Below are 27,238 nucleotides of genomic sequence, written 5' to 3'. Positions count from 1 at the left end.
ATCTGATGAGTGGAGTGCATGTTTCCAAGGTTGACCAAGTAAGTCAATGAAAGTCTTCTCTTATTTCATCCTATGCCTATCAGTAACTTGAACAGTAATTCTCTTCTTTCCTAAGCTCAGGTTTATGACTTTTTTGATGGAAAAAAATAAAGAGAAGACATCTGGGAAAGAGAGACCCAAATTACACCACCTTCAGTAGCAGCCCAGTCTAGAGACAGATCTTTGAATAGATCTTTAGCCAGGGACATCATGAAGCAGGGACTTTAGCACAATCCTGATATTACATCTACTGCAACTGGAGACGTTCTCTCTAGACAGAAGAATCCCTATTGCTTGCTCTTTCAGATGAACTTACATACAGCTATTTCACAACACTCCCCCTCCAATTTACATTGTTTGCCACAATACACTTGTAAAAGCACTTTTCCAATTGATGCAAATTGTTCTGGAATATGCAAATAAAATTGTGCAATACAAAAAACCCTAAAGATAAATTAAAAGTCTCTTTGGATGAGAAAAAGGGGCTTGGAATTTCACAGCTGAACCAATGTGAATGATAGGCATCCCAACTTGCACAGCCAGAATGAATGGAAGTTTCTCTTTTATCAGTTTTTCTCTAGGATGGGAATTCTGCTGAAATAAGAGTCTAGTCGTCGTGCAGTAAGCCCCTAGTCACCTCCACAGAGTGTACCATACTTCTGCAGAGAAGGTATCAGAGGTACATAGTAATGGAAGTAGCTATTCATTGTTGCACAATGTCCCTCACTTGGTTTTGGTCGTCGACATTTTCAGTCTGTGTGTAAAAGGACGTACGACTAAAGTCTTTGAGGAAATTATTTTTCAGTCATTTGATGTTTCAGTTAGACATTTATATAAACAAGTCTTGCAGGCTTGGGATCCAGCAGAATGAAATAAGAATCCCTACTGCTTCTTAAAGACAGGAAGAGAAAAGAACGTCATGTTAAGCCATGGATCTACCAAATTTCCAGTGAGATTTGGACATTCTAGTTTCATGTGAATACATTGGCCAAAACATATGATAAGAATCAAAACTTAAAGTGACCTTACCACATTCAGGATGATGTGTTGACCAAATCCCATCAAGCTGACAGTAGGCAACACGGCTGCCTTTTAAGCTGTAACCTGCGTTGCACTTGAAGTAAACCTGGGCCCCGTATTTAAAGTCATCTCCTTCCACAATACCATGAGCGGGAGCACCTGGAGTCCTACACATCACCACTGACAGTTCAGATATTTCAAAAAAATCCACTTTATTACAAAAACAGGACTGTGTTAGGATGATTCTTTATTTAGAACATTGAAAAAAAAACAATTAAAATGGGCACAGGAGTCAAAATTACAAGACAGGTATATGCCGATCTTTAGAAAGTTGTTTAGACGTCAGTCTAAACGTCACACACTTACATATACACCACTTTTCAAAACATATCTACATCCATTCAGTTCAGTGGGATTACTCCGAAAGGTGAAGTGATCATGTGCACAAGTATTTGTATCATTAGGGCTCATTTGCTCAAAATGTTAGTACTTGGAGCACTTTCCACCTTAACAGGGGTTTTGAATGAACTACCATGCTTGGTCAAGAAAAAATTTAGATTCTTAAAAGCCTTATGTTGAAATTCTTTCAAATTCTTCTTTCAATCTTTATATAGTTTTACAGATAACCTCACTGAAATATTAAAGCATCATTATTTGTGTAGATCAAACATTATCATAATGACATTAAAAAGGAACATTGATATTCACCAAACTGTGATATTTACCAAACTGTGATATTTACCCTTTCCACAGGGTAAATATCCACCCTTTCTATTGGGAAAATACTTACAGACAACGGTCTATTTAATTACTGTAAGTAGTGAGTATTAGAGTAAACATCATAAACAAGATTTCTCTGAGAGCATCAAACAAGACATACTAAATCAGAACAAAGGTCCATCCAGCACAGAAACCTGTCTTCAGCAGTGGTAAACAGTAGATTTGATGCAAGGAGTATAAAACCAGAGCAAGCCTATAGAATACTTCCCTTGCACATTCTGGCAGCATTCAGCAACCTGGGGCCCAAGAGCTACCTGAACTACAATGGTATGCTTGGTATAACATACCCTGGTGATCTTTTTTTTAAAAATATTAATTTGTCTGAGTATTTTCTAAACTCAAATACATACTTGGTGTCCACAATGTCCTGTAGCAATGAGTTCTACAGACTGTCTTGTGTGAAAAATACGCCTTCTTTAGTTTGGTTTCTAGCCTTCCACCTGATAATTTCATTTGATGCTCTACTTTTTCTGCTATGAGAGACAGAGAATGTCCATGCCCTATTCGCCTTCTCCAAGTCACCAATTTTCTCTATGTAGAAATCATATTTATGTATTTCTGTATGTAGAAATTAAAACAATGTGTGAAACACAGGTTTCCATCTCTCTGTGTGTCTTGGGTTTTGTCTGGCCGTTCATTGTGAAAAACTGCATAGGAAAGCATTCAGTGCAAGATTCAGATATGGATATGGGTTTTTTTACCTAGGAGCTGTGGTACTCTGCTGAAGATGGATAGATAAATGCTAAAGAGATCATCCCTAATTTATGCTTTTAGAATTTGCCTTTTTCTGTTTTGCCTTGTAGCTAGTTGCTTACTAACCTACAGCCAAATTTTGACCTTTACACTTCCAGAGAAAAAGCGTTTCTAAGGTCTCAGCCCTGTAATCTTTACACAGAACACACATGAATGCATCTATTTATATGGATTGTGGACCGTCCAATTATTCATATAAGGAAGAGATTCTTGAGTAACAGTGCTAAAACAGCAGCATTTGCAAGAACAAGGCTCCACAGAAATTCCCCTCATTTTACAGATTACTACAAACATCAAACAATGACTCATCAGAATCATTTGTGCACTAGTAAACACATGTCTTGGAAAGAAAAACTGTCTAACATTTTTAGAGAAGGGCCTAGACTCACTGCTCCAAATCAAAACTCATCCAGTTAGGGGAGCTCAACATTTTCTTTTGGCTGCAAGTGTTCTGCATCAGTGTCATATTTAGTGAAAAAAAAATGAAAAAATTCAACAAAATACACTCCCAGTCCTTCACATTTCTCATGTTTTGATTAGATATTAGGAAGAATTACTTTACTGAAAGAGTGGTCAGGCACTGGAACAGCCTGCCCAGGGAGGTGGCTGAGTCACCATCCCTAGAGGTGTTTAAGAAACGTCTAGATGTGGCACTTCAGGGCATGCTCTAGTGGCAGACACTGTCGGTTGTTTGGTTGGACTCGATGGTCTCAAAGGTCCTTTCCAACCATGAAGATTCTATGATTCTATGAAATATAAGCATGCATACATATACATGAATATATAGGTGCATATGTGTACACAAAAGCACATACATAAATGAAAGGGAAACAATGGGAACATAGATATTCTAGGTGTTTTAAATTCTCGGAACACTTGTCTTCCCAGTCATGGTCTTTCTATTCCCAGTCACTCCCTCCATATCCTTTTGTGAACAGCAATTTATTTCACTACATTTATATTTCTCTTTTTCTATGTAAAGTCACGCTCAGCTTGTCAAATGAGAAAAGATGATTAGAAACATCTGTGCACCACTCAGACTTCTTTTTATCATAAATACAGGTTTTCTGTTTTGCTTGTGGTCCAGTTCAGCTCTGCAGAACAAATGTTTTGGTGCTTTTGTGTTCTGGGTCCATCCTGGAAAAAATGTCACCAAGCTACACTTACTGTTTTTTCCACAAACTATAAGTATTTGTTCTTGTTCACTCTCCTAAGTGATTAAGATATTTAGTTTCTAGTCCTTTTGATTTGCTCTGGTTGCCAACTTTCTTTACATTCTCTGTGCCTCTGCGACCCAGATGGAACAACTCTGGGTTTATTTATGATTGTAAATTCAGTGTTTCATGCACAGATTCATTTAGTACTGTAACTATGGCCTAGAGTAGAGGATATGGAGGCAGAAGGTCATGAGATCTAATCATAGCTATTAAACTGTGGCCATGGGTAAGGTGCTTCATCTGCTGTATCTAAGAAATGAGAGCACCCCTTTCCTCACAGGGATATAATAAGCATTAGCTTGTACCCACTTGTGTCACAGAGTCATCGTGGGGTTTCTCTGATGGCAAAACAGCAAAGTATTATTATTAGACATATTCCTTTTGCTACCTATGCCTCTACCTACTGGCTGTCTGTTCTCTTGTAACACAGGATCTTCCCTCATGGTCTGTCCTATTCTTTAAACTTTGCCACTAGGGGCACAGCCACTCATTTTATTTTTTCTTTGGATCATTTTGTAACTTCATTCTTTCTCTCTACAAAATAAATGTGCCTTTGAATCTTGAGATGTTCCCTGCATGCGAGTACCACAGCTTAGCTCTCTGTTTTCAGCTATATTATCTAGCCTGAAAGTCACATACAGTTACTCTAAGTACTTGCCTCTACTGCTTTGATTTGAGCTCTAGAGCTTTTTTCCCTCTTCAGTTTGACTTGCCTTTTATCCCTTTCACCTAATATGTTTCAGGCAGCTCTTCTGCACCTTTTCCCTTTATTTGTGAACACTTCAGGCAATGGAGCTTTGAACAGTTTTTGTGAAGGGAATCCTAGCCCCTGTGTGCTTCATCCAATTCTCTCTCATCTTTTTGTCAATAGCTTGCCATCAGGAGTGTGAATTTGACTGGTTCTTTAATCTTTCAGAATATGCAGTATATTCCATTGAATTTTAGGACAGCCTCCTTTGTTTAAGATATTTTATTGAAGTCTTTCAACATTCTCTCCTGATGTAAGACCATATCCAACTCTCCAACAGATGTTTCTCAGAAGTCAAAAAGGAAGGAAAAGAACATTTTGTAAGTGTCATTCATACCTAGCTCTGCCCTTACCCTCTGGATACACACACTAGCCATAAAATCCAACCACCTTAGCTGACTCAGTTCTTTTCAGTTTCTAAGCTCTCTAAGATATTTGATATCTAACATCTACTGAGTATTTCTGAATACCAGTTCTTCTCTGCATGGTCCAGATTTCACAGTCATGCGGGATGGATCCCCTTCACAACCCTCACCCACCCACAGCCATACACATCCCACCTTTTATCCATCCCCAGCTATATCTGTGCCTGTGCTGTGTTTGGCTATAGCATTACTTGTCCATAGCAAAATGAGAGAGGAAGGAGTAGGAAAATCTGTCTTGATAACTCATAGGAAGACTTTCTCACTGACATACCAGTGGTTAAATAAAGAATTGTCATCCATACGTCTTACCCTACTTAAAGGCGATACCAATATTTCCCTAGTGTTAGTACAATACCCTCTGAATAGCAATCACTGCCTAGCTTTTCACAAGATTAATACCTTACCTTTTCTCTCAGTGCACTTTGCAAAGCAGACAGAGGAAGAAGCAAAAGACCAGGTAGAGAGCTTCAGACAGAATTATCTATGAAATGTACCAGCAATACTCACTCCAAACTATAACGTTTGAGACAACCCTGACAAAATGGAACTAAGAGTGTCAGAATTTCAGGTTGTAGTGCTCGGTCTCTGCACCTTTCTCTCCACAAACAGAAGACCAAAGCCACTAGGAACCCAGAAAATGGATTAGGTGGCTGCAAAATTCTACTGTGAGATGGTAGTGGACAGACAGATATGAAAGACATTCATTCAAGGTCTGCCAAAAAAAGTCTGAGCAACTCAGAGAATCCATGAAGGCCAGGCTCATCCCATTCTTCATGCCATGGTGTCATCACACCTATAAAGATTCTGGTGAATTTATATCTAGAAAACAATAGAAAAACTGGAGAGATTTCAGAGAAAGGTGAAACCAATGTTAGGGAAATATAATCTTGAGAGTGACTAAGAGCTAAGAGTGATGACCCTGGTCATACAAAAGCTAAAAACTACAATAATCTAAAAGATAAACCCAGAAAGGATAAATAAAATGTTTAAAGCAAGACAAAGAGATATATTCAGGCAGGATAAAATTAAGAAAAGGAGAATTGTTATTTAAGAAAAACTCTTAAAAGTCTCCTTGACAAATGTTTGAAAGCCACAGTAGGATGTAAGCGGAAATGATAGGAGTCTCATAATTTGAAAATTGAAATTCCAGCTACAAAAAAAAAAAAAGTACCAGACTTTGGAGAGAACAGGGTGGCACTAGCAAGCTGCTAGTGACTTTTTTTTTTTAATTTTTCCATATTTTGCTACACAATGTTGTTCCTGGGAAGTTCCACAATTAATCTATACAGGCATAGAGGTAAACCTTGTCATTTTAGGGTTGAAGGCAAGTTTTGGCCTGATACAGCTCTGTGCAGTTCATAAGAGATTAACACAAGGTGGCTACAGGCACCTCTGGCAGAAATGCTCAGTTGTGACAGCCCAATTTTTAGAGAGAGAATAAAAACCAGAGCTGCCTCAAGTGTCTATATAATAAACTCAGAGATTTCTGATAAAACTTATTACCCTTCTTGCCTCTTACTTTGGTGTCTTGGAAAAAAGAAATCAATATTTCTATCCAATATGGAACATTAAAATGGCTCCAAATTTCACAGACAGCTTTCCGCAATCTGAGAAAAACTAGACTGGAGGAACAGTAAGTTCCTGAATTTTTAAGTAAAGTGCTCCATTATTAATAGTAACAGTGCAAATTCCTCTCCCTTTTAAATTATATGTAAGAGACATTCCTCAGATCTGAATTTTCTGCCATTTAAAAATAGTTTTCATGCTCATTTAATCACCAGTGAGATAAATTAGATGATCTCTTTAGCTACACCTTTGTCTCTCCAATGTCCTTCAAATCCTGCCTGATGGAATTATCATTTGCTTTTGTCCCAGGGTCCCTTCATTAAATGAACTCCATTTTTTACTGCTGCCTTCCTCTCACCCACTTCCTCATTAAATAATATATATCCCCTCACACATATCATATATTATATCTAAATTCTGCATAACCTTTCAATAATATATTGCATGCCTGAAATAAATCTCATTTGTCACTGCTGGTACTAATAAAAGGTTTACGTTTCCATTTTTGTCCACCCTGAAATATTAGGTGCAAGATCTTGTAATTGTATGGAGTCTTGTTTTTAATTTGCTTACAGGGTTTTTTTTAATACTGCTACTGATAAAGAAATTTATCTTCTTTCATAATTCCAAGTCAGAATTTGGCTTTCAGGCTGACCTATGCTAACGTATACAGCATATTTTGACTATTTAGTAGTGTCTCTGGGGAGCATTTTTCTATGTACTTGTAATATTGCTTTCGCATAAATTGTGCTGGCGTGCTCAGTGGAGGCCAAACACTGAAAATGGCCACAAAAACTGCATTTGGTAACAAGTAGGGGAGCAGAGCAGCTTCTACTGTATGAATCCTAGCATATGTCTTCTGCAGTGAGAGCGAGCTATGGACTTGCTTTGGGACCCTGGGTGCCTAGACAAACCAGTCTAATGACTGTCAGAGAAAGCCTGATAGAGACTGAAACTGAAGAAATTTAAATAACTATCCTCAGAAAGAGGACATTTTTTTTCAGGAGAAAGCCTAAATGACATTTTCTCCTCCAGTGAATGCTATCATGATCCAGCATGCTGCTAAAAGCTACAACAGCCCCTGAGCCAGAGAAACGCTGCACAGGGAACATCAGCGTTAGGATTTTGAACCCTGAGCTTTGGGGTTTCCTGGCTCTACAGCAGTGGCTGGCAAGTGCTATGGAGCCAGAGAATTTGGAAGACCCAGAAATCACAGCTCCAAGATGCTGTTGCTAGAGGGAGCATAACACGCAGAGTATGTGGAAGTGATTTTTTTTCCTCTCTGATTAAGAAAATAGTATTTTTTTAAAAATCCACAGAAAATATAAATTTCTTTGAAAATTTACTGCTAGGAAACCATTCTAACAGAAAACTCCCAGCTAGCTCTACCCACATGCACTTCATGTAGCTCACTGATATTTACAGTTGCTGCCTATGGCCAAGCCTGCTAAAGTCAATAGTGGTAAATCCCATCGGGTTTGGCTTTTGGCTTGCAAGTCTCTGATTGCATCAGATTCTTTTTCTTGCTTTAACTTTTGTTTTGAGGGCAAGTCTGATTACATGACTACCTGAGTATCATTATGTAACAGTTCTTAAAGTTTATAATCTCTGTATTTCCAAAGTTTTTTATAAAATTAGTGTCTGTCTGCATTTTACTGCTGGGGAAGCTATAGCATGGACATATTAAGAGCTAGGAACGCTCTTGTCATCTCCTGATATTCTTATTGTGTTTACACTTAAACTGACCTAGCTTTGTGCAGAAATCAGCATTAAATAATTATACCATTACGTAATCCACACCTTATTCTCAGCCGCAGTGTTTTGCACAAAGGTGATAGAGCCATTTGGGAGCAGATAGTTCAGTGTGCCTGAACACAAAGCACAGCGGTTAAGGACGGAACCAGCCGTGAACAGCTTAGCACTTACTGCTGGGTATTGCAATGCCCATTGCAAAGCCCTGTGAGTAAAGAGATTTTCTGAATTCAGACTTACAGAATTCGTTGCCTTCACTCATGACAGAGTTTATTTCCTAATCTTCGTCCATTAGCCCTGTCAGTCCATGTAATCTCTGATACTATTTATTCCTACACTTATCCCTTCTCTCCACAGCATGTATCCACAAGGTGAGGACACCCCACGTTCTCACAGGGTTTGCTGACAGAAAAGAAATTATATGCAGGAGGACTCAGATGGCTCTCCTGAGACGTCGTCCCTCTGCAGCTTGGCATACCAGCCCTGAGACAGTTAATGCCTAACACATAAACCCACAGAGATTAACTTGAACCAAAAGCATAAGTACATTGGCTGTCAAAATGTTTTTGGAATGGCTGTGTCCTCAAGAAGGGAATGAGGTGAGGATTTTATGAAGGCTGTGGCTCAGAGTGCTCAGGAGAACTACTTTTTTTATTTCTTCTCATATGCAGTGAGCAGGGCTTTCAAGCAAGCATATGAGTTTGGCGATGGATTTGACGAAATAGCCTGCCAGCATCAGGAGGCATCAGGCCATCCTGAAGCAGTGAGGCTCTGCACTCTCCTCTGCACAGGGCTGCCAGACCTTTACCTATCAGGTCACACACACTATGAGGCAGAAGCCCTGACTCCAGACTTATGCTTTAGGAGTCCCAGCGTTCTTGTCTGGCTCCTGTCTGCCTTCAAGGTTCTCTGCGTGCTGGGATGATGGGCATGTCATAAGTCTGCTGATAGCAACATTGGATTCATGAGGTCCTGCAGCACCTCATAGAGCAAGATATGTAAGTGTGCGGGACACTGCTGTGTCACTGCTGACACTCTCCCTGAGCCTGCAATCATTTTAGCATAGGCTTTGCTCCTACAAGGAGCTCAATTCATAGTGATGGTACTTCCACTCAGAAAACAGCCTGGCATCTTCTGATGCTGCTCTCAAGATCAAATGTCAGCATAAATGGTAGTAAACACTGTGGGATCCACCATAAGGATATTAACCTTCTTGCCACCACCTCCCTGAACCTCCCACCTCTCCTACATTGGAGAGTGCTGCTGACTAGGAAGCCACACACTGACAAGTAGCCCAGCTGTTCTCCTCCAGACCCTGGCAAGAGCTGAATGTGAATGAGAGCAGGAGAGGCTTGATGGCATTAACTTTGCTATGTGATGATCATTCTTCCCCACAGCAGGAACACACTGCTGGGAGCTGAACCACTTTGGAGGACAGGTGGTCTTGGTCAGGACTCTGAAAGAAATGCCTTCCAGGGGTGGTGTGTGTTTACATGGGCCATATCTGAGGGCGCGGTGATGTCTAGCATACCTGCTTGTCTTGTTTGCTGCCCCTCAGAACTTTTACTTTTTGGACCTGACAGGCTCTGCACTTTAGGTGAAAGAAGAGTGTGGTCACAACTTTTACAACCAGAAGGGATGAACAAGGAAAGCCAAGAGCTAAGGTTTGCATTGGAAATTATTTTTTTTTAAAGCAAGACTCTCAAAGGAGAGAACAAATACATGCAAACACTGCAGCAGATTCTGTACAGAAAAGGACAAGGAAGCCACTGTGATAAAAAGGTGTTCACAGTAATGTTTTCCGGAATAAGGAGACTCTTGGACCTCAAAGAACAAGGATGCTCTGAACAGCTACAGACACGCACCCAAGGAGCACTGTTCTGCTTGGTCATGCCTGTCACCACAGACTCAGCAATGAGTGGGTGAGACTTCAGGTGGGGCTGTCAGAGGTACCTCCAACCTCTACGTTGTCTAGGCACTTTAGCCATCAAGGCTAAGATACTAATATCCAGCTCCACAAAGGTGCCCATGTCATGGTGATTTCAGTAACTAAAAGAGCAAATAGGTGCCTAAACGTCACTTCTTAGGAACTAGCCTTCAGTATCAAGTGCAAGTCCTGGAGGGGTAACAAGGATTATTCCCCAAAAGCGTCCCCCTGCATTGCAGTAGCTTTCCATTCAGGTTGCTAGCAAGGGAGGATTTTGGATAAACAATCTCTGCCCTCACTCACTTCTGTTTCAAAAGAAAGGAAACTATCCACCCTCCCTCATGCCTCCTGTGATGCCCCAGGACACATTTTCCCAGATCCATGCCCAGCTCCAGCCACAACTCATCCAGAAATGCTGGGACAGACAATTCACCACAAAGATTTTTGGCCTTAATTTATCCCCAAGAAAGAGTCCTCGAAGTTCAAATCTCCTCTCATTGTTGCATTTTGCCACATTATCCTGGAAATGTCAAAGAAAATCATAACAAGAGCAGCAGATCAGCCAACCCCAAGTACCAGCAATAGTAGATTTCCAGCCCTGCTCTCTGGGCCTTTTCACTTTTGCAGTGGTTCCACCAGCTAGGAATAATTACAGAAAACTATGACGTAATCTCTACTGAAATCCAAATCTTTTCATTCCATTCCAGCCAATTGGAACTCACCCCTGATGTTTTCCAACTCCCTGGTTCTGTGAATGAGACCGTATCCATGTGAAAATATGCTTGGATCACCCACTGCGATTTATTCATCCGGAGGCAATTTGGAGGTGGTTGCTTACAATTAGCCACTTGATCTTTATCATTATTGTTCTTAGCGCTTAGAAAGCTGTGTCTCTGGATACAATCTTTCCGGTACTTGGATGGCCTATTTAATTATACAACTGGACCTGTTTGTGCATGGGATACTGGAATGAGTGAAATCCTAACGATCCTCAACATTAACTTTCGTAATCAGTGGCAAGAACTAATATTTAGAATAAGTTCCCCAATGTGTCCCTTGGAAAACAGCACAATGTCACACTGCAGAGGAGAGCACTTTCTGCTCAGGAGCAAGATTGTAGGGCAACAGAGAAGCTGATACGCTCATTATTATACCAAATTACAAAGGAGAGTAAACCATCTTGAAAGTGTTTTATTTTGGAGATATCAGCTTTCCAGCTAAACATGGACAAGCCCAGGCAATGCTGGATGAGAAAGACACTCTAAAGAAATATACGTTGCTTTGAAACAGTGTTTGTGAATGTGCATTAACTGTTAACAGGAAAACACCATTTAATTATACAGATTCACTCTAGCATAGCTGACAGAATAGTTTATTCAGCCCTTTGCAGGCATCTGAGCTGGATTTCAGAGAGAAAGGAAGATCTGGCATCGCCTGTTTAAGAAAAAGAGATGGCAGTTACCAAGTGTTGAGATGAGAGTGTAGGGAAAAAGAAAATGAAGGGAACTAAAAAGCAGGAGACTACTAAGGAAGTAGCAGGGCAATTTGTTTGGCTGTGAAATGTGCAGTTCCTGAGCTCTTGAAGTAAGTAAAGAGCAGTATGGGAGCCATAAGAAAGTGGGATACTGCCTGGCTGTTTGTGTCGTCATTCGTACCACCTGGGGCCATTCTGCCTTGGCAGCGCTCTGTATCAGCTGCAAACAGCATGCAAGACAGTGAAATCATGCCCATGAGCGCAACAAAGGGAAGTGGGCAAGGTAGCTTGCCTCAGAGATGTTTGAGAGTAAAATCCTCAAGCAGGAACAAAGCCTTTGAATGGAACTGGTTGGGGGGGGGGGAGCGGAAGAATGAAACTGTCAGCATTTAAGCGTGCTGGTTACCCCAGCAAACTTTCAAAGTATTTTTAAGGTTACCGCAAAGCACTGCAAGAACTTGCAGTCTGTATGCTTGCACCCCAGAAGCTATGAACAGTGTATCAGTAATCTTCAGAGAGAACAAGGAGTGGTTAGAGGCAGAGACCCCAAATCTATAATCTACTCTCTCATTTCTTCTAGCTTCAAAGAAACCAAAATATACATCTTCTCCCCCTTAGCTAGGAGGCAGAAAACATCTCCATCAGCAACTTATAACTGTATACCAACCCCTGCTGTCACCTGTGACCTTTGCAAATGGTTGGGGTGAGCCTAAAGCGTGCCAGTGATGCAGACTGTTTTTTGGCCTGCATGCAGTTATTCTGTGCTGAAGAGCGGATTTGCAATGCCATACATTAGAGCAGACTTGTCAGGAAGACTTAGTCTCCTAAGTGATTCAGTGATGAAATGACAGGGAAAAGTACCTACCTTTGTCCCATCCAGTGTGGCAAGAATACCTAGAATGTAGCTTGGTCCAACCTGTCCTCCTGCAACACTGATTCATCCTTCCACAGGGCAAGTCATACCAGGGAGAATCCTGTGGATGGTTTTATCTCTAAGGCATGTTAGCAGACTGAGGAAAAAGCTCAGGATTGTTTTGGGGTGGTGCAAGTGGAGATTCCCTATGAAACCATTTAATGTGGTTTAGAAATACATCCCTTTTCCTATGGCAGGCCTATCTTTGAATGGATTATGTTAACAAAGAGACAATTTCTGATTTATTTAGATGATAGCAATGCCTGGGGCTATGCTCTAGGCAAGATACCATGATTTTTTTACCAGATGTTTCACTTTCTGAAAAACTAATAGACACTGAAAAAATAACACAGGGACAAGAGGAGTTGTCAATAAAGCAGATGTCCTGTCTCTTTCAGCCTTGCTGTCAGCTACACTTAACTCACTGGAGTTTCAAAACAATATAAAAATATTACAAGATCAAACACTGCTAAATGATATAAAGCAACTTCCTCACAGAGACTGCATGACAAACAATTGATTTGACAGAGTTGAAGGAAAGAGCAGTCCTAGGGAGCAGTTTTCTGCAGGCTGATTCACAAGCAACAGTTGTTTATTGATTGCTTCAGATGTTCGTAGCAATTTCCATCCTTAGCCATCAACCTTGTTTTTCTATCAGGTGTTTCTGATGGGGCATCTTGGCTGTTTGTGTAAAGCCAAACAGCTAAAAAAGCCAAACAGCTTTAGTTTATTGGTCAGTGAATTAAGACAACCCAAAATTGATGTTAGCTTACCTTAAAGCACCAGACATAACATTTGGTGGTTTGACAGTTGCTCTGTGAACAGTTCCAGCATCCTTCTAACAAAGGGAGAAACCTCCAGGAAATACACTGAAGTGAAAACTGAGAGCAGAAATCTCTACCTCCATCTTAAGCCAAGCCCTTCAAATTCATGAACTAGGCACTAAACAATACAGATCTTGCCTCGTGGATAACATCGTAGCAATTGTCTAGCCAGCATCACAATGCTCTTCTGATGAGCTCAGGAGAACAAAAGAGGGCATTATTCCACCAGAACAGAACTCTGAAAGTGACTTATTTAAAGCCTCTCTGAGGACTGCAGTACCTAGCTTTGCAGAGACATGTGGGTAAATGTAGCTTCCTGTATGACTGCATTGGCCATGTCTTCACTGCAGGATTATCTCACGCTGTCTGAACTAACTGTCCTTCTAAACAGCCTTGCCCATAATGAGTAGTTTAACCAAGTAATAGTGCTCAAGGCGCAAGTAGCGATACTACATTGCCTCTCAGATGGAGCCCCAGGAAAGTTCTGGAGAACAAGTCACCCCTGAGAGCATCCTGCCTGTGTTCACACTACAGGGTTGCTGTATGACAGGCTGAAGGGTGGTGCTGGTTTAAGCTTTAGCCTATAACCCCTAATGGGTCTGCAAAGTTAAAGGTTTTTCTAGTGTGTGGGTCTCAAGGCAGGTGAACTCTTGCACTGTGATAGTAAAAAAGGCTACTAGCCTTTACTCCTTAGCAGCTCCAGATATATATGTACTTTGGCAGGAGCAGGAGTTGGGTTCTTATTTCCCACTCTATACATGCAAGCCTATAGGGAGGACAGTAGAAATGTGATGGAGAAAGAGTGGCATTAATCTCATCCCTTTGACATAGCTACGAAAAAAGCCACCTTGACACAGGTGAGGAAGAACTCTGTCCCTTTAAAAAAGCTGTGATAGGCTATTTTCCACTGGAAAAAATAAGCAAAACCCAACAACCAACCAAAAGAACCAATGGCAGGGCTAGGAGTAGGGAAATTAAGAGTCATATTTCTTTTCAGAACATTTTCCCTAGCTGGAAAAGGACTGATTTCCAGGCCAGAGTGGCAAGAAAGGGCTCACAGACAGTGTACACATGATCTAACACATGTGGTCTGCAAATGATAAAATATATACCAGTGATTATAGACAGTGATTACAGCCCACCTTGAAACCTATTACTGAGAATCTTTCTGACAAAATTTAAAAAAGCTCCAAGCATTCCCTTAGAAGACTCTGCATTACATGTCCATGGTTAGGTAAGGAAACTAGGTTTAATGGTCATAACCTTTCCCCAGTGCCTCATTCTAGACTCTGCTGGGATTAAAACTCTGTCTAACCTATGCCAAGCCCTGACAACTGGGATCATTTCTCCCATAGCAGAACAAGGCAGGCGGTGGGGGAGTATTAATGCTTTCTACCTATCTTAAATATCAGTCAATCAGTCCAATAAGGGTGAGGGCATCCCTAAGAACCAGCCCAAGTCACAGTTGTATAGGGCCAAAAAGGATGGAAGGGGATTATATCAGCAGTGGGGAAGGGCCTGAAAGCTACATTCAGAGGCCTGTTGGAACATAGTAAGGCCAGCCATAGCAACATCAAAGGCTACAGCAAGGAGTTAGTTTATACAGCTTAGTCAGTTGGATTAGACCCTTCATTAGGATGCAGAACAAACCTCTCCTTCTTGGCAGACAGCAGCAAGAAACACAATAAAAATGGAAATCGAATCTAAGCCCTGAATTCCCCATTCAGCACAAGTTCCTCTTATTTGCATAGGAACTCTAGTTCGCCTGGCTTTGTTTGAAATAAAGGTAACAGGAAATTTCAGGGCAGGATGAGGTCAAGGTCTCTTGCTCTGGGGCCAGCAAGCCCTAGGAGGACTCTTGAGTCAGAACACCCCGTCCTAGGAGGAGGACAAGCAGAGGGGGAGAGCAATTTCCATGGGTTACCAGAAGTACTGGCTCTCTACAGCTGCACCTTTAGCAGGCAAACTCAACACTGAGAATCTGGAAAAGATCTTTCTTAGTTTGAGTTGAACAAATAGTTGCCATGCTGTACAGTCATTGACGGTATGATACTTGAGTGGTACTTGGCTGCAGAGAACCAGGATGAGGTCACTAGTCAGCTTGTTACTTTTTCCCCAATGTACATCTTTTGAGGAAGTTGTTTCTGTGTTCAAAATATTGCAGGCTAAGAGAACAAGATGATCTGGTTTAGGGTTTTTTTAAATGCCTCTGATTGCAGGATTATTTGCATTAAAATTCACAGAGGTCAGACAGAAAAGGCTGAGTTTGACCTCAGTCGTGTCAGCATGGCTAAGGGGTCACTGGGAGGGGTATGCAGGTATACTGCAAATTCAGTTTAATATCAGAAATAAGCCCAAGTATTTAAAATAGGAATTAGTTTTCTCTGCTTCCTCTATCATCATAACAAAGCATGCTTATGTGTAAGAAGGCATTTGTTGCTGATCTCTATGACTTTTCTTTATTGTGTTTTAGGGCAGACGAAGGAAAGAGCTCACTATTGGTTGGCATTTGTTTTACAATTTTATACAGGGTTTTTTTTAAAAAACAGTCTCTGGAGTGAAATCAGACATATTTAGATAAAATATTTCTTGTCCTGAAACCGCACTGGCTAAGATATTAACAGCTGTTAGAAAGATACATGCCTGCATTTCACTTCATGCTGTTGAAGTCTTTAAATCACTGTATTAGCCTCTCAAATTGTAAACAAAAAGACAATTTCCTGGCTGCCATAGTAGAAGAGAAAAGAGACTGCTAGTTATAAGCAACCTGTGCCTTTAATTATTTTATTAATATTGCAAATTGTAACTGACAGTAATTAAGAGTTGAATATTACCGCAGGGAAGCAGCTTGACCAATGTTTATGATCCTATTATGGAATGGATGGAATTTAGTTTAACAGAGGAAAAAATAGGTTCCTTGTGGTTTATCTCATTAAGGTGATTTCCATAATTCTAATGGTGATTCCCACAGCTTTAAAACTAAACTTGGTAACAGAAAAAGACACAGCTGCATTGGGATGGTAAGGGACTTAGAAAAATTCTGATTCTGTCATGAAATGTCTATGCCGAATTTGCTTAATTTGCCCTTAATTTATTCCTCAATGACATAGTCCCACAGTCTCCCGTCCTCTGAAGTATATCCCTTGGATTTCTTTAAAACCCTCATGTCTCTCTGGTACCTTCTGTTGCATCACCTCAAATCTTCTACGTGCACTTAACATTAAGGGGCTCTAATTTTCTTCTCTCTTACACCTATTTTTTCACCAACATAAATTCATTGACTTTAATGGGATTATGCCTGACTAGCTCCAAGAAAACCAGACCGAAAGAATCAGCCTCGTAGTGTCCAAAGTCATATTCAATATTCCAAAAATGACCATTTTCTGATTGTTTTCTGCAGAAGTAAATTTATTTCCCTTGGCTCCACCTCACAAGACAGCACAGTTGCTGCAAGACCTAACAGACAGAAGATTCTGAGCATGACATGATCTCCCTTTAACATTTAAACTGCAATGCTGTTCAGGAAACTACATGACTAATTTTTAAAAAATTACAGCCACAGATATTTTTTCCAGTTCTTCCTTTTCTATTAAAAAACAAATCAAACTTTAATTTTCTGCCTTTTCCCCCCTATACACTGGAAAATACTTAGGATATGTTTTGGCAAAACTGAAGGAAATGTCTTAAGAAAAAACTTCTTTTGGAGCCAGAGAGAACAGAGATTTTCCATGATGTTTTCCACTGTGGGGTTTGCTATTCACATACAAGAAAAAAAAAGTCAACCTTTAGCTACGTTATGGAAAGCAGCAATATAGGCGCTGGGAAAAATATTTCCTAGCATAAGCAAAAGGCAAGCATACAGCCACAAACATCATTAAATAACAGCATTTTATCCACCCAAACTGTTCTTTCACAAATGAAACTACAGGATTCCTGTCATGTTTAAAATCTTACTGTACGTATTTTTATGTGTTTCCTCCCTTTTATTCTGTTATTACCTATACTCTTCATTGTTTACAATAAGACAAAAGTCTCATCCTATTGTTTTTCGACTACCTCTGTTTTTTGCTCTGTGTGCTGCATGGGTGAAGTTTCTACGCTGGAAACTAGTTAAAGAATGTGAGCTTAATTTCTTGCCTTGACTGTAGTGTAGAGCCTGACAAAACAAGGGTTGAGGTTTGCTGGAAATTTAATTAATTTGAAATTTAGGTTGGTTCTGAAACAGACAGGAATCTTTTCTTTTATTTAACTCTCTCCTAAAGACAGGAATGGAAAGTAATGGAGCAGTTTCAAAGAGCTCAGGAGTTTCCAGTCCCTAAATGACAAGCTAAACAACTACTCACAGAAAAGAGGCTGTTAGAAGAGACAGACACATTAGGTCAGGAACCCTCGATTTTCAGCAGCAACATCCCTACAGAAAACATATCAGGAATCTATGCAATCTGGCAGAATGTAGCATGCTGTTCAGAACGAAAAATTTATAGAAAATGTAACACTCTCTCTCCTCTGTTCTGCTGGGAGAAACGTCAAGTTTTATGAGCTAGTTCTGGATCTGTAGAAATTGAAAGGTCTTTTATCTCAAAATGATCCATGCAAGGAGGTACTATGTCACCATAATTTAACTCCCCTGATGAAGTAAAAGCAATTCCAGGAGAGAAATCCACTCCTGACAATGGCACATGTGGGGAAAAGATTTTTAAGTAGTGAGGTTTGGTGTACATCGGCTGCTCTGACACAGAATTGAAAACTCTGGAAGTCGGCAAGGTATCGTGTGCCTTACAGCCAGAGTAATGCCACAACAGGGCACAGTAAGCGATGTTTTCTTTCTTGTGCCAATTATGATCCCAAGTGGATTTCATTAGTATTACTGAAATCCTCCAGGGTCAGCTGGAGCTCTAGCTCAGTGACTTTAAATATTGCACAATGTTCCTTTCAGCTAGCAGCAATGATATAGCCTTTATCATAGCATATATTGCACAATTCTTACTCCTCCTTGCTCTTTCAAGCCCTGTTAGATGAAGACATTTGCTCAAGCATGAAGAATTAAATCACTAGAACAGATCATCAATTTGAACTCATTTGAACCCAGCTATTTCACAATTTGCTTGGCAGGACAAAACCAGGATATGACTATACATACAGTGAGGACCACCAACACAGATAGGGACAGAATCTACCCTTTTTCATTTGTTCCAATCCCAAGTCTCTGTCATTCATGGTGCCAGAACTCTACCTTTCAGATGACTGTGAGGGAGGACAAACTTCCTAGGACTGTCTCTGGCTAGAGCATCAAGCACAAGGCTCAGCTGGGGTATGTGCTTTTAGAAGAGAACAGCTGATCCACACGATGAAAAATAGCAGGTAGGTATATCTCTGTCTGATAAGGCTAGTCCATTACAAGATTTCTTGTGTGTTGTTTCCCAGCTCCAATTCTGTTTTACCTTTTTACACATAGATATAAAGCTCCAGAACTATTCAGAGGAAGTCTTCATAAACTGCAAGCAACGTGTCTTAAAAAATGCCACAAGAAGCTCAGTACATTCTCTGGCACTGTGACTGACCTAATCTACATATCAATGAGACTGCTAACAATTAATGGCCTGCATCAGTGACAACCCTGGAGGCTGGTCATACACACAGTGCGTATACTCACAGTTTTCACAGCGATTCCCTGTATAGCCAGCCAGACAGGCACATTTGTAGGTACCGCTTTTGTCTAGAATGCACGTTCCATCATGAAGGCATGGAGATGAAGAGCAAGCTATAAAAGAAAAGCAAGAACGTTCATGGTCTCTCACAGAATTTTTTTCCTCTTGATGGTGTCTTGGGGTAAATTACGTATTCTGGTTAAAAGTTAGGAAGACACAGGCAAGAGCCTAATGCATGTCAAAAAGCCTTCTGCTCTTCTTTCTTATTTACTGGAGAGGGGATCTTATAGGGATGGGCAGTTCTTTTTTCACAGCATTCATCACTTACTCTTACCATTTTCCTTTAAATATAGTCAAGTGGTGAGAAAGCTTTGTGGAAGAAAAGTAATTTACAGCAAGGTCCAACAGTGTTTAGAGCTTAGCCTAAACTAAAGAAGTTTATTATCAACCTACATGTCTCCTGCCATTCAGCCCAAAGTTTAGGGGTAAGTTTTGGGTTCCATGGTTCTGGCATTTGTTTTAGGTCTCAGATCTTGTCATCCCAGGCTTTGGGAGTTGCTTTGCTGCTGAGGAGCACTTATTTGGTGTTGGGTTCAGGAAGCTCTGAATGGTCATGATGACCCTAAGACTCATGGGAAAGCTCTCGCACACCACAAATCTAACAGTGATAGACATCAAACTGTACATATTAGGATAAATTAATATCAGAATGTGTAATTGCACCATTTAATATCAGAAAATTCTACAGGTACAATAACACACACTTTTTTTTTTGTGCCTGCTCTAAGGGGAGATGAGTGAGTAGAACATTATTTACTGTCAAAAATATAAAGAAATCATTTAAACTTGGATTATTTTCCAAAATGAGTGCGGGTTTTAGCAGACAGAAAGTAGAGCCAAAATCTCAAGATTTAGATCCAATTTAAGATTCAAGTAACTCCAACACCTGAGGAGTTCAGGATCTGATGCCCTGCTTCAAGTCCATCTTAAACAAAAAAAGACTGAAGCAAAGTTCACATCTGGATCCATACCAGAAGCTGAGTTCAGTTTCAGCTCACATTGACTACGAAACATATTCCTTGCCATCTTAAAGAATTATCCAAACATGCTTGATAACTTATGGATTAAACTTTGAAATCATCATTGCTAGAAAGGTCTGCATCCTAATTCATTTGCAGATCATCTTTGTCCTTCCATACTAAATACAGTGATTATTTCAGTTATTATAACAAAAATATGAATCTGTACCAGCCATTGAGCGTTGCAACCATGAGCAACCAGCCCTGGGGGACCTATGGTGAGGTTGTGTAGTATTACAGTTAAAGCATTTGTTTTGCTGCAGTACAGAATGACAGATATCAGAATCAGCAGCTTTCCTTGCAAAGACTTCACTTGAAGCATAATCTTTGAGTCTCTTATATCCAGATGGCAAGAGACAAGAAATATATAGATGCCACATAGGGATTTCTGTGGAGGTTTCATGTGGTGATGATGTAACAGCAATTCATACATGGCTGGGCAATGAGCATCTCCCAAGTCTCACTGAAGACTAAGGTCTGACTGTGGCAATTGTACTGCATCCAACTAACGTAAAATATCACTGAGAAAGGGAGGGAGAAGCAGAAGATTGTAGTCACTGGTTTGAAGACAGTGAACTTTCCGCTTTGTCCTTGTCCCAGGTTTGTCTCATGGTTCTGTAAAAGCATGCCAAGTGAACAAGGATAAGTTCCACATACTTGCCCTTGAAAACACCTGACACTCAAGAACACTAAATATTTTTCTTTTTAAAGGAGTCTTGATTTCCTGGCTTCAGTCAAACAACGTGGGACAGTACTACAAAAGGTTAAATCCCCTATGTTGTGTCAAAGATCACTAGCTTGGCGATACAGAAAGTAAAGCGTTATTGAAATTCAGTAACAGGCTTTCATCTAACTAGATCCAGCATATGTCTAATCCCTAAGAGACCCTGATACCTCCCCATCCAGCCCCCCATCCTTCTCATCTGAAGCCTGTTGAGTGAATTCTAGTGACTCAACTCTAGCCAATTACTGGTTACCATTTGACACTTGGCATGGGATGGGACCTAACACCTGCTTCCAGACCAGGCAGCCTAGCCGGTTCTGTGGTTTTGTCTTTTAATAACTACACATGCAGTGACCTTTCCTAAAGGGGATATAGGCTTTGCAGTTTACTTCGTATCAATCAAAACCTTTCTGGCAGTTGAACCAGTGACCTCTGTGCAGTCAGTGCCACTGCTTCAGCACAGCTCAGAGGAAGGGAAGACAGAAAGGGAAGGAATTCAGTTCTGACAGCACAAGACACTTCTTCATTCCCCTCCATTACAGCACTAAGGTGCTGGGGACATCAGATCACCTCCATGGCCCGGTCCACATCCTGTAAGTGCATGTGCTGCTGCTGCTGCTCTCCTCTGCAGCATGGAATTGCTCTAGCAATCCTCATGCAATCTGTTGCGGGGACCTCAGCTTTTCCACAGTGCTGTGTGTTTCAGAGGAAATGCTTCAGTTTGCAATGTGCTGCCAGAGCTTTCGATCCTGTGCTGCCCCCACTTTCAATTCTACGCTGCCCCGTGCACGTTGTATTCTTCCCCTAAACTGTGCTGCTGGCCAGGTTAATGCTTCACATAAAAAGACACTGGGAGTGTTTTAAAAGCCTTTCACTGCAGCTACACATTAGGCCAGAACAGCCTCATAATAAAGTACACAATAAGACCTTCTCACAAATTCTAAGAAGCCCTTTGCAATGTGCTCTGTGTGGATTACCACACTTGCAGCCACCCAGCCTCAGAATAATTACCACTAAAAATGGGGCGGAAATAAAGTGCTCAACAGTATTCGAATACCAAGTATTCCCTGCTGGGCAGAGAAAACGGAATCAATTCAGCTTGCACCATATGGAAAATGTTAGTTCCCTGAGTGTAGGCAGCCCTTATGCAACATAGACCACACCACATTCATTTGTTCTATATCACCTCTCCTGCTGTAAGCCCAGGAGAGCTATCAATAGCTAACTGTTCCTGCTATGTTACTAACAGGTACTAAAGGTAACATTTGAAGAACAGCGCAGGCTAAGGAATGGCACAGGCACTGGATCCAGTGGTATGCACATTTCAGATTGCTAGTTACATCCCTGATCATTGTTAACAGCTGGTCCACTGTAGGTTTCTGTATTTATATAAGGATTATACAAACTAACTAAAATTCCTGAGCCAGATATACCCTGGATGACCTAATGAAATTCAGTCACCAGGGTGTGCGGAAGGCACGTTATGGCGTGTCATAGATCCTGTAAGGTTTATGGCAAAGCAGCACAATCTGATCAGCCTTCTATGCCAGGAGTACTGTGGATATATTTGACCAAAATTCCCTACATAGCTAAACAAGGAAGATCCAGGAAGAGCACAGAGGCTGCTTTAAATGCAATGGCAAAATGAGGAGCCAGCTACATTTTCAATGTTATTTTGCAGCCAGAATGAAACGATGGAAAGCAGTGTGGGGGGACTCTAGCACTGAGTACTAACAAAAACACAGGAATTCTGGAGCCCTGCTTCTGTCATTGATAACACTGAGTTCATGACAGAATGGGAAATGCCTCTTTTTTCTTTTTTTTCTTTTTATTAAAGAAAATATTTTTTTTAAAGCCCTAATGGTATGATACATGAGCCAACACAAGAGTTATGTTAGGGCATTTTCACTGAGCTAATTATGAGACTTTGCATCAGGTTTTTGTTAATCGAGACAGTGACTCTGTTCCTGCACGCAACACCTGAGTAATTCTGCAACTGCAGATACACATGCCCATTCCTCTCTTTCCTTCTGTGCTCTTCATTCTCAGATTCAAACAGAAAAGTCTCACAAAATGGCCACTTTTCTGTACTGGCTGATGTGCTTGTTCTTTGTACAGGTAGAAGGAATTCAGTCTTTGTTGGAAGAACCTCACATTCGCATGCCATCTGACAGCTTTTGAATCTTCACTGCACTGACTTTGTGTAAGCTGCTGTCAGCAACACAGCATGAAAGTTTTTAATGAAGCAAAACAGGGAAAGAGATTAGTGAAATTGAATTAATGAGTGGCATGTTCCACTTTTGGATTATTTTACCTGTAATTTCTTCAAAGACAGCAAGAAATCCATCAAAGTTCTTGGATCCATCAGACTGGAAGAGGACATGGAGTGAAGACCCAGTGCTCCGGATAGGAGGTGGCCTCTCATTTCCACAGAATTTCTTAATTATTCGGCTGTCCAAATTGTCCCCATCACGGACCTCCACATAGTCATACTGGCACGTATAGTCAAACTCCAGGCTCAGCATGGAAAATCTTGGGAACAAGGACACACAATCAGACTGCATACTCTCACCTGTGCACCGTGACTCTGATTTATTTGGATGTTTAGTTATGTTAGTGCCTCCCCGCCCTCAATGAATCAACAAGTCCCTAACCACATGAAGTCCCATGCAATTCATCTCAATTTTTGCATCATGATCTTTGGAAGCCAGCTCATCTCTACATAGATGCTCCATGAGAGCATTTAAGTGGCAGAACAGTGAAGTCCAAATTGAAGTCACACAGTCTGTTCACATGCATCAGGTCCATAACCACATTACAATGTTAGAACTTTCGCCTAGGTTCAGACACGCTAGGGGGCATATTTCTATCATGGCTGTTGGAAAAAATTGTTCTGTTTCCCCTAAGTAAAGCTATAAGTACTGAAAGTAACAGTATCAAAGACAAAGACTCAAAAGCTGTTTACATTGTAATGTTCTGAAGTCAGCAATTAGGGGTACAAGGAAAGCTCGGGGATGTAACAGAAGCAGAAATAGGCAGAGAAAGGGAATCCAAAACATTACAGCATGTTTTGCATTAGAAAGCAAAATGGTAATAAATCCCCAATGTCTGGCACTTGCCCTTCTTTTGAGAGCAGAAATAAGGGAAAGGAGCTAATGCAGAAGGGAAATACTTAAAGCCTTTTCCCACAATGTCTGTCTTTCCTAGCTTTGATCCAGCCACTGCACGAGGCTCTTGTTCGTTAACAGCAATGTTATATGCTGCTGTTTGAATTCAGTAGGGCACGAAGCCAAAGCATCCCACCAGAATATGAATGAGAAACAGAGTGAGAAACAGCAAGTGCCTCTGGAGAATAAGGAATGGCAAGGGGTGCTGGGCCCAGCCTTGGTACAGCAGATAGGAATGAGAAGATGTGGGCCTGGGAGAGGCCATGCTACTAACCGTTCATCAGAATATTTTATAAATGAACTGTTGTATACTTAGTCTTCCTGAGAACTCCTAGCACTGCAGACGTGTATTTAGGGTTTGGCTAAATCTCCCATATTGCATATTACAGCGTGGGCCTGGTGGTTTGCAAAGACTGCATTTTCACATCAAAGAGGTGAGACAAATAGACACATTTTGTATCTGCTGCTGGATCTCACCATTTGGAGAGGCAAGAAAGTACTGGAGCCTATTTCCTTCTCTTCTGTTCGTGGGACTCAGGCCCCCATACTAAGGAGGCCCCCATGTTATGTGGAATGACATTTCTTTGACAACTTATGAGCTGACTTAAGAGGCCTCTTCACTCAGTCACCTTTGTTTAGGTCATATGATTGGTTTTAGAGCATAAGGAACACACTACATACAGAGAAATGAATGATCAGTTGTAGGAAGCTATACCAATGGAGCAGAGCCCCTCATTTTTTAAATCCTCTGGTAGAATGTAGAATAAGAAAGAAATGACATCTACTTGTCATATGCATTAGAGAGAGATTAATTCAACTAAGCTTTACATAAAATGCACAAGTTGAATTCTAGTTCTGTCAGGTTTGCCAGAGATATCCTCACAGGCATCATGTTATACACTACATCTTCAAAACATTCTTTCACTGGCAGACCATACCCCAGGGATCTACCCTTATGGAAGTTATAGAGCAATACAAATTAACCCATTTATCTTTGTCTCACTTATCAGGCTACAGTTTATCCTGACTCAATCCTGAAATTATTTACTGGTTCTCTGAACTGGTACATTTCTGATTAAAAATAAGTATGTGTGTAAGCACAGAAAGAAAATTCCTGGGATCCTCACCATATAATGGGAGCAGTCCTATTTATAGATGTAAACTGTCTAGCAGTGTGTTCCTGAACAAAGAATATCAAGAGATACTCACACAGAGTGAAGGCACAGAAGGAGAGTGCCATACACAGAATATTGTTTTTAATTGTAGAGAAAAGCAAGAGAAAAGCAGAAAAAACAATTCTCTGCTTTAAAAAATCATGAAAACGGTGGCAGATGTGAAAGGCATAGGGGGCTCTGATTTGCATTTTATTTAACTTAGCACAGAAGCAGATACACTGTACTGATGACACAGGATCTCATGATTAAGAATCAGAATTGGCAGGTCAGGAAACCTGCCAAAGCTTTTCAAAAGTTCTTGGCTATGGCTCAGTTGACGGGACCCTTTACAGACCACGAGGTCTATTGCTGTTTAAATAACAGGTACAGGCAACGTAATGAACCTCAGTTCCCTCACCTGTGAAACTGTAACTGTATCATAATTCGCTTGGATATTATGAAACTAAGCATGCTAATTTAGTGCTATAGGTCATCAAATACAAAATGGAATGCAAACTATTGTCTTGATTTCATCAGTTTCTGCAGCGTGAATACATTCACCAACCCATCTAAGGAAAGCTTCTAGACAAAGGAAAATACTTAAAACTGCATCTCTGCTGAGACATTAAAGAAAATGATTGAAAGTTATGAGCTACTTGTACTGTGGTATGACATCCCTAAAATGGCTTGGGCTGAGGGAGCCTATACATCACAACCCAAAGAAAAATAAGGCTGGAAAAAAGCAGAGAAAACAAACTATCACCACAACCTGGGTACCATTTATCAAAATAACCCTGCTTAGCCAATCCCCAAATAACTGTGTGGCACAGCTTGAAGCAAGGGAAGATTTGTTTATGCTCCTGAGAGTTTTAATCTCCCTGCCCTATATAAGCAGAGACAAAGCACTTCATTCCTCTCTATATCACACTGTCCCTATCCCTGCCCTCGCAAGCCATCAGAGTAGCAGCAAACAGGATTTGTGCACAGAGAGAATGAAGAAAGGAGTTGTTTTGTTATCAGTTGTGCTGATTCAGCACAACGTTGGTGGTGTGTTACAACTCTAAGCAGAGTTAGCACCCACAGAGGGGATCAGCATGTTTATATGAAAATGCAGCAAAGACAACAATTCAGCATGGATGGCAGACCCAGGAGGAAGACTCTGGTAGCCTAAAGAAGGAGCCTTAGGCTAAATATACCTGTTTCCCACAATATCTAACTGCTGAAGTACCTCTTCTTTGGTGGCCAAATGAGGTGGTCCACCTTGAAAACCTCAGCTGATTCAGAACACATGCCAGGGTTACCTTGTGAGGTAGGTACAGGTCCTCATGTTCTGTGTTTGCCCTGGAGGCTTCCTCCTATGCCTCCTGACTTGCAGGGTGGCAGGATTAAGTGTGGACATTCAGGACACTTCCTGATCAGTTCCTAGAAGTGCCGTGTCATCTGCTGGGATCTTTAGGCACCCCGACATCAAGCTCAGCTCAGGCTGGGCACTGGGGTTTAGGCTTCTTCAACACTACCTCAGCTCAACAACCTCACCTCAACACAAGCTCAGATAAATGTAATTGCTGAAAACAGAAAGTTGGTAGCTCAGGCTTCGCTCTTGGAGACTTCCACAGTTGGAATGTAATGTTATGTCACAACAAGGAGACGCCTAGTATTGTGTTTGGTTGCCTGTAGGAACAATGGATACAGGGAGAAAGAAAAAGGTACTCTGCAGGATGCCCCTCATATTGAAGTTTTACATCTTCTGGTAATAGCAAAGGTAAATGGAGTGAACTGTACAGATCTCACATGACACTAACATCTTCCTAACATGCATGTAGGTGGTCCTCATGGTCTAGAATGGAGGTCTGATTTCTCCAAAGAGTTAGTACATCTGTTAGCTTACTTTACAGCACTCCCCATTCATCTGCCTTGAAAACAGATGAGAATCTCCTTAGCACAGCCACAGCAAGTACTGCTGTTATGTCTGCCTTTCCTCCCTTTCTTGTACCTTGTCCCTGGTGCCACCTGGCTGTCAACTCTTTA

General features: G+C 40.9%; 1 protein-coding gene across 3 annotated transcripts in view; it reads right to left on the bottom strand.

Moving 5' to 3' along the window:
• Positions 1-27,238, bottom strand: part of PAMR1 (peptidase domain containing associated with muscle regeneration 1) — a 58,531-nt gene that overhangs the window by 10,264 nt on the left and 21,029 nt on the right. The window contains exons 5-7 of one of the 3 annotated variants that reach the window (XM_063332297.1): positions 23,204-23,421; positions 19,092-19,199; positions 1,069-1,269 (exon numbers count right to left, since the gene is read on the bottom strand). In XM_063332297.1, the coding sequence (XP_063188367.1) occupies positions 1,069-1,269; positions 19,092-19,199; positions 23,204-23,421 (527 nt within the window). The remainder of the gene's footprint in view (positions 1-1,068; positions 1,270-19,091; positions 19,200-23,203; positions 23,422-27,238) is intronic. The other 2 variants (XM_063332298.1, XM_063332299.1) reach the window with 2 other exon arrangements.

The sequence above is a fragment of the Chroicocephalus ridibundus genome, chromosome 4 (assembly GCF_963924245.1).
Source record: "Chroicocephalus ridibundus chromosome 4, bChrRid1.1, whole genome shotgun sequence".
In the NCBI taxonomy this organism is placed as follows: Eukaryota; Metazoa; Chordata; class Aves; order Charadriiformes; family Laridae; genus Chroicocephalus; species Chroicocephalus ridibundus.
Note: the sequence above shows the minus strand (reverse complement) of the source record. Positions and strands in the feature narration are given on the sequence as shown.